This window comes from Nyctereutes procyonoides, unplaced genomic scaffold, assembly GCF_905146905.1.
Source record: "Nyctereutes procyonoides isolate TBG_1078 unplaced genomic scaffold, NYPRO_anot_genome, whole genome shotgun sequence".
Taxonomy (NCBI): domain Eukaryota; kingdom Metazoa; phylum Chordata; class Mammalia; order Carnivora; family Canidae; genus Nyctereutes; species Nyctereutes procyonoides.
Window position 1 is genome coordinate 12,536,908 of NW_026575139.1, and position 13,241 is coordinate 12,550,148.

General features: G+C 35.6%; 1 protein-coding gene across 3 annotated transcripts in view; it reads left to right on the forward strand.

The window, feature by feature from the left end:
- EML5 (EMAP like 5) overlaps positions 1-13,241 on the forward strand; it is a 184,044-nt gene that overhangs the window by 44,144 nt on the left and 126,659 nt on the right. For all 3 annotated transcript variants that reach the window (XM_055303744.1, XM_055303745.1, XM_055303746.1), the window contains exons 5-7: positions 679-864; positions 2,330-2,465; positions 4,049-4,250. In XM_055303744.1, the coding sequence (XP_055159719.1) occupies positions 679-864; positions 2,330-2,465; positions 4,049-4,250 (524 nt within the window). The remainder of the gene's footprint in view (positions 1-678; positions 865-2,329; positions 2,466-4,048; positions 4,251-13,241) is intronic.

A 13,241-nucleotide genomic window follows, 5' to 3' on the forward strand; every position in this document is an offset into this window, starting at 1 on the left:
TTATAAAGTTGAATTTATTCTCTGGGCCAAATTTCTTTATGCAAAACTATTCTGTATATCCTTGCCCTGTTCCATTTTGTTTCTTTCTTTCTGAAAACTAGTAAAATTTTCCTGAATCCACATAAAAGAATAAAAACCATGGTCATGAAGATTTATGTCTGACTTCTCATTAGAATGAACAAATTATTCCAAATATGTATCTCTCTTATGTTTAAGCTTTGCAAGTAAAGGAATTGCTCAGCTTTGAAAATATCAATGAGAGCAACATATTTTTCCATCTTTATTATCTTTATCAAAGATTGAACATTAGGTTTGGCCCTTCTACCTATTAGTGTATGGTCTCTTCATTTTCATTGCTAACCCATAACCAACTCCTTTACTTGTCTTAAGTTTCGAGTAGATTTTTTCAGAAACCAAAGGAGGGAAGCATAGCCTATTTTTAAAATAATCTAGTTCACCCCCCTTATTCTTACAGATAAAGATTGAAACCAGTGACTTTTCTGCTATAATATAGCTATTGACAACACTAGAATGAGGATGTGAACATTTGAAAGCTAATATTTCATAAGGGGATTTCTTAGGTAATTTTTAGTCTGCTCTAATATAGCTTCAAAGTATTAGAAAATATTTTATTTTATAAGCATTATTTGTAATTTGATTATACTGTGTACCTTTTAGTTCTGGAGTTTATGTGGAAATGCCCTGACCCCAAAACGGGGGGTCTTTGGTAAGACTGGTGACCTTCAAACAATTTTGTGCTTGGCCTGTGCAAGGGATGAATTAACATATTCTGGTGCACTTAATGGGGATATATATGTTTGGAAAGGAATCAATCTTATACGGACAATACAAGGAGCCCATACTGTAAGTATATTTAAATAATTTAAATACTTTTAGATAACCACTTACTTTCTTGAACTTTCTAGAACAGTAGATTATATAATATAGCAGACTTTCTAGTCAGTTCATTAGTTAAAAGATGTTGGTATAACTGAATTGTCTGTTTCTTTTCAGGATTTCAGTGAAGAAACATTACGTACTTAGACACGTGGATATTTACTAAATTAGTATAATTAGTAACTTGTTCAAACTATTGCCATGATATGGTACTTTTCTTAGGGTAGTGTTGATAAAAAGCTTGTTAAATTCAACCTAAAAGTATTCTAGATTAACTACATTAGAATAAAGCTAGTATTCTTGTGGCTTATTTACCAGTGGGAAATTTTGGACAATTTTAGAAAAAAATATCCTTTTAATATCATTCCTTTGCCAAGTGAGTGGCAAAGGAATTTAATTTGTGTAATTCATGATATTTTCATATTAAAAAGTTATCAGATCAGGGGAGAAAAATCTGTTGTTAAAACCTTGTAGTATTTTTTTACATTAGGAATTATTAGCAGTTGGGTCCCTTACATAGTGAAGGGAACTAGGGAACACAGAGCTGCCACATGGTTAGCAGTAAGGTCTCAGGTAGAAAAGTTATTAAATACACTAATATGAACCACTATTAAATAGATAATATTTTACATATTAATTATATTAAAGAACCACGCAGAACAGGACTTGCTTTGAGCAAAATGTCTGAAGACCAGAAATACCAGATTCATTTCCACAAATATTATGGCAACTTACATTTTCCTCATCAGTATATAAAAATACCAGTTTCTTCATCATACTCCTCAGCACGGGATGTGACCACTATTGTAAATTTTTGCCTGTTTTCTGGCTGCCAAGTAGTAATTTCTTGTTTTTAATGTTTTGTACTTGTAAAATTTCATATTTATTGACTACTTGAAATTCCTTTTCTATTAATCATTTTTTCTTCCCCTTTGCTCTTTTTTGTTATTTTTGTTGGATTTCTTTATTCACTTGTATAATATAGGGATATTAACTTTTCAACAGTCATACACATTGCAGATATTTCCCTAGTCTGTCTTTGCTTATGATATCTTTTCTTGTATGGAAAATTGTTTTCCTTTGTGGCTTGTGGGTAGTAACTTGCCTTGCATAAAAGGTCTCTCATAGTTTAAAGTTATGTAAGTGTTCTTCTGATTCTTTTCTAACATAGTTATTTCTTACTTTTAGAATTTTATGTCTATAATTCATTTTTATATGTGGTGTAAGGTTTAACTTTATGTTATGCCTATATCATTGCTCATTTATTGTATTCACATATATATGTATATATGCATAGATTTATTTCTAGATTTTCACTTGTTTTTCTGATGTTTATTCCTGTCATATCAAAATCTTATAATGTGAGTTTCTACTTACATATAGTAGATTTTCTTAAAGAGTATATTGTTAAATTATTTTATTTCTCTGTTAGGCAGGAATTTTTAGTATGAATGCTTGTGAAGAAGGCTTTGCTACTGGTGGCAGAGATGGCTGTATTCGTCTTTGGGATTTAACTTTTAAACCGATTACTGTGATTGATCTCAGGGAAACAGACCAGGGATACAAAGGTAATTACAAAACAAATGTCTCACTACTAGACAAATTCTAAATGTAGCAAAAATTGTTTCTTTTAGTAAATATAAATGTATGTTTTGTAAATATAAGTGAGACTTAAATTTGCCCCTTCATACTGTGTGCATTTAATTGAACTTTTATTGAAAAGGAGAATTTGCCTAAAGCCAGTCTAGGTTTATTGTTATGACAAGGATTCTTTTATATATCTAATGCAATGCATATTATAATGGGACTTACAGGAAGAAGTGATAAGTGCTTGCTTAGGTAACCTTGGATTTTGAAAATATTTTACTAATAGAATGCTAAATGTAACTATTTAGCAACAAACTGTTGAAAATAAAGTGTGTTGAAGATTGAGCAAAGTTTTGTTCAGGATGATTTAAAGCACATAGATGTGTTTTTCCTTCATCCAAATTCATCAGCAATTGGGAGATATTTTCTTTGGGTATTTAAAAAATTGATAAAATAGAATCTTTCAGTATAAGAATAAACCCATTGTTCACTGGTGTGGTATTATTGGAGTAGGATTGGAGGTTGCAGAGGTCTGTGTTTAAGCCTTATTTCAGTCACTTACTACGTGTGTGACCTTGGACTACATATTTAATCTCATTTGTAAGTGAGAATAACTATCTCAGAGGATTAAATGAGCTGATTTAATATACATAAAATGTTTAAAAGTGCCTGGCACATAATAATCATTCAGTAAATGTTAGCTGTTACATTATTTTCATTAGTTTTGCTCAGCACTGTTGTACCTTAAAGTTTGCAAAATAATTTGATACTTTTTCTTATTTGACTCTCACAAGAACATTCTGAAATACACAGCGCTTTTATGTTGGCCACATTATACAGATGAGAAAACAGAGAAACACTAGCTTTCCTGAGGTTACAGAAAGGATTATGGAATATATAGAAAAAGTAGGGATCCCTGGGTGGCGCAGCAATTTAGCGCCTGCCTTTGGCCCAGGGCACGATCCTGGAGACCCGGGATCGAATCCCACGTTGGGCTCCCGGTGCATGGAGCCTGCTTCTCCCTCTGCCTGTGTCTCTGCCTGCCTCTCTCTCTCTCTCTCTCTCTCTCTCTCTCTCTCTCTCTCTCTCTCATTCTCTGTGACTATCATAAATTTCAAAAAAAAATTTAAAAGTAGAAGTCTCTCTTTTTAATGATTTTGTGAGCAGATGGGAGAAATTAAATGTAGACATAGGAGAAGCCAGATTATTATAAGAGAAAAGATAATATAGTTCTATAAAGGTATTCCTGAGCAGTTAATTTTTGGATGGTGCAGACTGTGTTATCAGACTTCAGCTGAAGAGTGGTCAAGCTATGACTAAAGTCTAATAAGGAAGAATGTATGTCTTGAAGGGTGGTTAGAAACTAGGTAAATCATTTGTTATGTGGAATCACATTTCCACATAGCAAATAACATGGATAATTGAAGAAAATGTGTGGATCAAAGACTTAGAGATTCCTTTTATCTTACATCTAAGGTATAAAAGGTACAAAAATTAAATTGATTTAGCAGATTGGCATTATATTATTACAGCATTATCTTAAATACAATTTACTTTTGATTAGGTTTGTCTGTGAGGAGTGTTTGTTGGCGAGGTGACCACATTCTAGTTGGAACACAGGACAGTGAAATTTTTGAAATTGTGGTGCATGAAAGAAATAAACCTTTCCTGATTATGCAAGGGCATTGTGAAGGTGAACTTTGGGCACTTGCTGTTCATCCTACAAAACCTTTGGCTGTGACTGGAAGTGATGATCGTTCAGTCAGGTAAGCAAATTATAATGTGATTGCAAGGCTGGAATTTGTCCTTAGAGAAACATAATAAATTAATAAAAATACTTTGATTTAAATATTAACAGCTTATAGTATAACAAATGAACCTAATTAATAGGTACTTAATAGAGGTAACAATTTATAAGATCTTTTTCTCTTAATATAAGTTGGAGTTTGCTCCATATCAAAATGTACACAGCCAGGGACACCTGGGTGGCTAAGCAGTTGGGCGCCTGCCTTTGGCTCAGGGTGTGACCCCAGGATTTGGGATTGAGTCCCACATCGGGCTCCTTGTGTGGAGCCTTCTTCTCCCTCTGCCTGGGTCTCTGCCCCCCCCCCCTTTCTCTCTCTTTCTGGGTCTCTCATGAATAAATAATTAAAATATTTTTTAAAAGTATATACAGCCATTTCCACTTTTGGTGGATTTCTTTGGTTGTTTTTTGTTTACAGATTTAATTTTTTTATTTGACAGAGAGAGAGCACAAGTAGGGAGAGCATCAGGCAGAGAGAGAGGGGAGTAGCAAGCTCCCTCCTGAGCAGAGAGCCTGATGCAGGGCTCAATCCCAGGACCTTAGGACCCCAGGATCATGACCTGAGCTGAAGGCAGATGCTTAACTAACTGAGCTATCCAGATGCCCCTACTTTCACCTTTTTAATAGCCATATAATATTCCACTGCATGGATATAATTTAACCATTTTTTAAATTAAAGTATAGATGACATTAAGTATTACATTAGTTTCAGATATACAACATAGTGATTGAACAATTATATACTTTACAAAATGCTAACCACAATGAGTATAGTTATCATCTGTCACCATACGAAGTTATTACAATATTGACTGTATTCCTTGCAAATTGGTGTAGCCACTCTGGAAAACAGTATGAAGGTTCTTCAAAAAGTTAAAATTATGAATCACCCTATGACCCAGTAATTGCAATATTAGGTATTTATCCAGAGCATACAAAAGTACTCATTCGAAGGGGCACATGCATTCCAGTGTTTGTAGCAGCACTATCAACGACAGCGAAATTATGGAAAGAGCCCAGATGTCCATTGACTGATGAATGGATAAAGAAGATATGGTATGTATATACAATGGAATATTACTCAGCCATCAGAAAGAATGAAATCTTGCCATTTGCAACAATGTGAATGGAACCAGAGGGTATTATGCTAAGTGAAATAAGTCAGTCAGAGAAAGATAAATACCATATCATTTTACTTGTGGAGCTTAAGAAGCAAAACAGATAAACTTAAGGGAAGGGAAGGAAAAATAAAGGCAAATATGGAGAGGAAGGCAAACCTAAGAGACTCTTAACTGTAAGAGAACAAACTGAGAATTGGTGGAGGGGAGGTTGGTAAGGAATGGGTTAAATGAGTCATGGGGGTTAAAGAGGGCACTTGTGATGAGCACTGAGTGTTATATGTATAAGTAATGAATCACTGAATTTACTCCTAAAACTAAAACTACACTGTATGTTAACTAACCTGAATTTAAATAAAATCTTAGAAGTAAAAAGAAAAAGACAATGATTGGGGGGAATCCCTGGGTGGCTCAGCGGTTTGGCGCCTGCCTTTGACCCAGGGCACGATCCTTGTTGGGCTCCCAGCATGGAGCCTGCTTCTCCCTCTGCCTGCTTCTCCCTCTGCCTGTGTCTCTGCCTCTCTCTCTCTCTCTCTCTCTCTCTGTGTGTGTGTGTGTGTGTCTATCATGAATAAGTAAATAAAATCTTAAAAAAAAAAAACAATGATTGGGTCAACCAAGAAATCAAAGAGGAAATAAAAAAATATATGGAGATAAATGAAAATGAAAACACAATGGCCCAAAATCTTTGGGATGCAGCAAAAGCAGTTCTAGGCCTAGCAATTGTATAGCAATTGTATAGCAATACAGGCCTACCTCAAGAAGCAAGAAAAATGTCAAACATCATAACCGGACTCTAGAAGGAGCTAGAAAAAGAACAAACACAACCCAAATCCAGCAGAAGGAAGGAAATGACAAATAATTAAAGCAGAAATAAATGACATAGTAATTGAACACTAGAACAGATCAGTGAAACCAGGAGCTGGTTCTTTGAAAAGATCAACAAAATTGATAAATCTCTTACCTCATCAAAAGAAGGGGAGCAGGAGAGAGAGAAAGGACTCAAGCAAAATCAGAAATGAAAGATGAAAAATAACAGACACCGTCAGAAATACAAAGGATAGTAAGAGAATAGTATGAAAAATAATATACCAACAAACTGGACAACATAGAAGAAATGGATAAATTCCTAGAAACATGTAACCCACCAAAACTGAAACAGAAGAAATAGAAAATTTGAACAGACTGATCACCAGCAATGAAATTAATTGTAATGCAAATACTCCTAACAAACAAAAGTCTAGATGAATGGTTAATTCATCAAACACTTAAAGAAGAGTTAATACCTATTCTTCTCAAACTTTTCCAAGAAAATAGAAAAGGAAAGAAAACTTACAAATTCATTCAATTGGACAGCATTACCCTTGTAAAAAAACAGGTAAAGACACCACAAACAGGCCAATATCTCTGAAGAATATAGATGTGATAATCCTGAATAAAATATTAGCAAACCAAAACCAACAATACATTTTAAAAAATCATTCATCACAATTAGGTGGGATTTATTCCTGGGATGCAAGGGTGATCAGTATTTGCAAATCAATCAATGTGATACATCACATCAATAAGAGAAAGGTTAAAAAAATAAGAGAAAGGTTAAATATATGATCTGCATCTGTCTTAACAGAAACAGAAAAAGCATTTGGCAAAGTACAACATCTTTTCATGATAAAAACCCTCAACAAAGTAGGTTTAGAGGAAACATAACATAATAAAGGCCATGTATAAAAACCCACAGCTAATGTATTCAGTAGGGAAAAACAGAGCTTTTCCCCTAAGATCAGGAACAAGACAAGAATGTCTACACTTACCACTTTTATTCAACATAGATGATAACTCCTAGACAGGAATCAGACAAGAGAAAGGGATAAAAGGCACCCATATTGGTAAGAAAGAAGTAAAATTTTCACTTTTTGCAGATGACATGATTATCATATATAGGAAACTAAATGCCAAAACCTGCTAGAACCTTGAATATAGCAAGGTCACAGTTTACAAAATCAATGTACAGAAATCTGTTGAATTTCTATGCACTAATATTGACAACAGAAACAAATTTAGAAAATCCCATTTACAATTGTACTGAAAATAATAAAATAGGAATCACCTAACCAGAGAGACCTGTACTCTGAGAACTATAAAACTTTGATAAAAGAAATTGGAAATGACACAAAGAAATAGACATTCCATGCTCATTGATTAGAAAAGAACAAATATTGTTAAAATATCTATACTACTCAACTACTCAAAGATTTGATGCAATCCCCATATAAATACCAACAGCATTTTTCACAGAATTAGCACAAATAATCCTAAAATTTTTATGGAACCACAAAAGACCTTGAGTACCTAAAGCAATCTAGAAAAGGAAAAAACTGGAGGTATCACAATTCTGAAGTTAGGATTACATTATAAAGCTATGGTAATCAAAACAGTGTGGTACTGACACAAAAACAGACACATACATCAATGGAACAGAATAGAAACACAGAAATAAATGCTTAATTATAAAATCAATTAGTCTTTGATCAAGGAAGCAAGAATATGGAAGGGGAAAAAGTCTCTTTAACAAATGGTATTGGGAAAAATGGACAGCTACCTATAAAAGAATGAAACTGGACCTCTTTCTTATACCAAACCAAACTCAAAATGGATTAAAAACCTAAATGTGAGACCTGAAACCATAAAGATCCTAGAAGAGAGCACAGGCAGTAATGTCTCTGACATTGGCCACAACAGCATCTTTCTAGATATGTCTTACTTTTTTTTAAAAGATTTTATTTATATATTTGATAGCACAAGCAGGGGGAGCATCAGGCAGAGGGTGAAGTAAACTCCCAGCTGCATAGGGAGTCTGATTCAGGACTCGATCCCAGGACCCTGAAATCATGACCTGAGCCAAAGGCAGAAACTTAACTGAGCCACAGAGGCACCCCCTCCATATGTCTTCTGAAGCAAGGGAAACAAAAGCAAAAATAAACTATTATGACTATATCAAAATAAAAAGCTTCTGCACAGCAAGGTAAACAACCAACAAAACTAAAAAACCTACTGAATGGGAGAAGATATTTGCAAATGACATATCCAAGAAAGGGCTTGTTATCTAAAATATATAAAGAGTTCATACACCTCATCAACCAAAAAAACTAAATGATGCAATTAAAAAATAGACATGAACAGACATTTCTGTAAAGAAGACCTCCTAATGGCCAACAGATACATGAAAAGGTGCTCAACATTGTTCATCATCAGGGCAATGCAAATGAAAACCACAGTAAGATACCATCTCACAGCTGTCAGAATGGCTAAAGTCAAAAGCGAAAGAAACAAGTGTAGACAAGGATGTAGAGAAATAGGAACCCTTGTGCACTGGAAATGCAAGCTGGTACAGCTATTGTGGAAAACAGTGTGAAGGTTCCCAAAAAAATTAAAAATAGAACTACTGTACTATCCAGTAATTGTACTGCTGAATATTTACCCAAAGAATATAAAAACACTTATTCAGAGGGCTATGTGCACTCTTGTATTTATTTTAGCATCGTTTACAATAGCCAAGTTATGGAAGATACCTAGGTGTGTCCATCAATAGATGAATGGATAAAGAAGAGGTGGTATATGCATACAATGGAATATTATTCAGCCATAAAACATGAAATATTGCCATTTGCAATATGGATAAATCTAGAGACTTTATGCTAAGCAAAATAAGCCAGTCAGAGAAAGACAGATACCATGTGCTTTCACTCATCTGTGTAATTTAAGAAACAAAACAAATTAATGAGGTGGGGAAAACAAAGGCAAACCAAAAATAGACTAAGTATAGAGAACAAATTGTTACCTAAGAGGAGGTGGATGGGGGGAATGGGGGGAATGGGTGAAGGGGATTAAAAGTACACTAATTTGATGAGCACTAAGTAATATATGGAATTGTTGGATAACTGTTGTACACCTGAAATGAATATAACACTGTATATTAATTATACTGAAATTAAGATAAAATAAAAATTAAAAAAAATAAAATTAAAACATAATTATTGCTAGGTATGTACTTATTGCCATTTTGTTAACTGTTTTCTGGTTTTCATTCTTCTTTGTTCCTTTCTTTTGCTTTCTTCCCATGTGGTTTGATAACCTTCTTTAGTGTTACATTTAGATTACTTTCTCAGTTTTTGTGTATCTATTATAGGTTTTGATTTGTGGTTACCATGAGGTTTAAATGTAACATTCTAATATATAGCAGTGTATATTAAATTGCTGGTCACTTAAGTTCAAGTCCATTCTAAAAGCATGATAGGAGCTCCTGGGTGGCTCAGTCAATTAAGTGTCCAACTCTTGATCTCAGGTGTGTGAGTTCAAGCCCTGAGTTGGGCTCCAGGCTGGGCATGGAGCCTACTTTTAAAAAAATTATAAAAGCACTTCATATTTATTCTGCATTCTATAGTTTGTGTGTGATATCATATTTACATCTTTTAGTCTGTGTATCCCTTACCTAATTTTTGTAGATATAATTGATTTACCTACTTTTATCTTTTAGCCCTCATAGTAGCTTTATAAGTGATTGATATGCTACCTTTACTATGTGTTTGCTTTTACCAGTGAAAATTTTTTCTTTCATAATATGTCTAGTTATGGCCTTTTCTGCTTACAGAAGTCCCTCAACCTTTCTTATAAGGCTAGTTTAGTGGTGATGAGCTCCTTTAATTTTTGTTTGGGAAACTCTTTCTCTTTTCAGTTCTGAATGATAATCTTGGCTGGGAGATTATTCTTGGTTTTAAATTTTTTTCCTTTCAGTACTTTGCATGTTTCATGTCATTCTCTTTTGGCCTGCAAAGTGTCTGCTGAAAAGTCAACTGATTTCCTTGTGGGGTTTCCCTTGTATTTAGTTGCTTTTCTTTTGCTGCTTCTAAGATGCCCTTGTGTCTTTAACTTTACCAGTTTAATTATTGTGTGTTGTGGACTTCTTGGGTCAACTTGTTTGGAGCTCTCTGTGCTTCCTGGACCTGGATGTCTTTTTCCTTACTCAGGTTAGGGGAGTTTTCAGTTCTTTCAAGTAAATTTTCTGCCCTTTACTCTCTTTCTTCTCCTTCTGGGACCCCTATAATGCAAATGTTGGTATACTTGATGTTGCATGGGTCCCTAACCCATCTTCATTCTTTAAAAACTCCTTTTTCTTTCTGCCATTCAGCTTGGGTGCTTTCCATGACCCAGATTACTGATCTTCCAGTATTGACCCTTCCTTCTACATCCTCTAATCTGCTGTTGCTTCCCTTTAGTGTGTTTTTCAGTGCAGTTGTATTCTTCGGCTCTGGTTAGTTCTTTATATTTTCTCTTTGTTGAAGTTCTCAATAAGTTCATCTTGTCTTGTTTCAAGTCTGGTGAGCATCTTTATGACCATTAGTTTGAAATCGGAAAGATTGCTTTCTTCCATTTTGTTTAGTTCTTTGGCTGAGGTTTATGTCTTGTTCTTTCATTTGGAACATCTTCATATTCCTTTGTCTCATTTTGTCTGACTCTGTGTTTATCTCTATATATTAGGTAGTTCAGCTATGTTTCCTGGTTTTTCCTGGTCTACATGAGGGCCTTATGTAGACGGTGTCCTGCAGAGCCCATTAGTGTAATCTCCCCTGGTCACTAGAACCAGATGCCTCAGCGGTGTCCCTGTGTGGGCTGTGTGCACCATTTTATTGTGATTGGGTCACAGCTGATATGGGCATGCTGGTAGGTGGGGCTGGCCACCCTTCCCTGCTGCAAGAATCATTTTGGAGGAACACTTGTCTGGCCTAGGCTACCAGGTGTGGCACGGTGCTTGTCACTTTGGGGAGATACCATCCCTAATAGGCTGCTTGCCACGTGTGGTGGAGTGGAAGTCACTTTGGAGGCGTACCTGCCAGGGCAGGTAGGTTGGGTGAGATAGGGCCATAGGGGAATCCCACTGCAGGCCAAGTAGTGCTAGCAAGATAAATATAGAGTGTCAGCTAGGCTGAAGGAGGACAAGAAAATGATACCTGCTGGTACTTCATTCCCAGAGAAAGCTCCTAAAGATTCCTGCCCCTCCAGCATGTACTCTAAAATTAATAAGTCTCTTGAATATAACCCAGGTGCTTTTCAAACTGCTGCTTCTTCGCTGGGTCTCTGACCAAGTGATAAAGTGTGCTGGTCCCTTTAAGTTACTGAGAATCAGTAACCCTCCCTCTGGCTCTCCCGCAGTTAAGTCTTGATGATTTTCAGAGCTGCTGGAGTTAAACCCCACTTATTTTCAAAGCCAGGGGCTCACCTTTCCAGTGCAGGACCTAGGGCTTAGAGGCCCTTAGTCCTTCTTTAAGGACTTCATCCCCTTGCTCCTCCGGGTGGACCTCCATACATGCGACATTCCTTGTGGGTCGCTGGGCGGTTGCGGGGGGGGGGGGGGCGGTGGTTACCTGACCATGCTTCTGGTCCTCCAAACCTCATTTTGGCTGCTACTCTGTGTCTTTAGCAGTAGTTGATCTGTCTGCTAATCTTCAGGTTATTTTTAGAGTGACTTGCATTATATGTAGCTGTTGCTTCCATGTGTACATGGGAGAAAGTGAACTCCGAATTCTCCTATTCTGCCATCGTCCTAGTCCATTATTGATGAGACTTTAGGTTCCTCCAGTTTTGTGCTATTAAGTACAATGCTTATAATGAATATCATTTTTCCTATGCTATTTTGTACATGTAATTACGTATATCTTTATGGTAACTTCTAAGTGTTTTTTTAATAGGACTTTTTAAAAAAGATTTTATTTATTTATTCATGAGAAACACAGAAAGAAAGGCAGAGACACAGGCAGAGGGAGGAGAAGCAGGGTCCCTGTGGGGAGCCCAATGCGGGACTCAATCCTAGGAATAACGGGATCACACCCTGAGTCAAAGGCAGATGCTCAACCGCTGAGCCACCCAGGGGTCCTAACTTCTAAGTGTTTAAATGATATATATATATTTTTTAATTTTAATAGTTAATGCCATATAGAGAGGCAATAACAATTTATATACCTGTTAGCAATGTATGGAAGTGCCTGTTTTCCCATACCCTTGGCAGCACCGATTATTATCCCAAAAGATGAGAGGTAATTTCTTATGTTGTGAAAACATGCATTTCTCTCCTATTGAGGGGGTACTGAGTATGTTTACATTGGTTTAGAGGACATTTGTATTTTTTTTTTCTTTGTCCTGTCTGGCAAGCTCTTTTCCTGTTTTTTATTAGTTTATTGGTCTTTCTCTAATTACTTTAAAATATGATCTAACATCTACATTTTAAACGTTAGATCTATATCTAATGTCTACATTTTAAAGAAATTAGCCTGTTGTCTATTATAGTGGTTCTCCTTGTGGTTCCTGAACCAGCAGTATCAATATTCCTTGTAAGAGAAGCAAATTCTTATGCCTTACCCAGAACCAAGTATCAGAAATTCATTAATTCACGGTTTGATAACATTTCCAAGTGGAGATGATGTACACTAAATTTTAAGAAGTGCTCAACAGTTACATGAATTGAGATATTTTGTCTACCTGTCATTGATTTTTTTGCCCCCATTTCATCTGTAAATATTTTTGTGTCTATAAAAGATAATGTTAAATATCACCACAGTACTGTTTTCACACAGCATTCCTTTGGCTTCTTAGAGTTTGGCTCCAAAGAAGGTCCACATACTGCAGTTGTTGATGTATCCTTTAAATCTTCTGTAGCTTCCTTCTTCCCTCCCTTTTTTATTCTTACAATTTTTTTGTTGAAGAAACTGAATATTCATCCTCCAGAGTTCCCCACATTCTGGATTTGGCTAATTGCATGCTCGGTGTATTTTAATATATTCTCT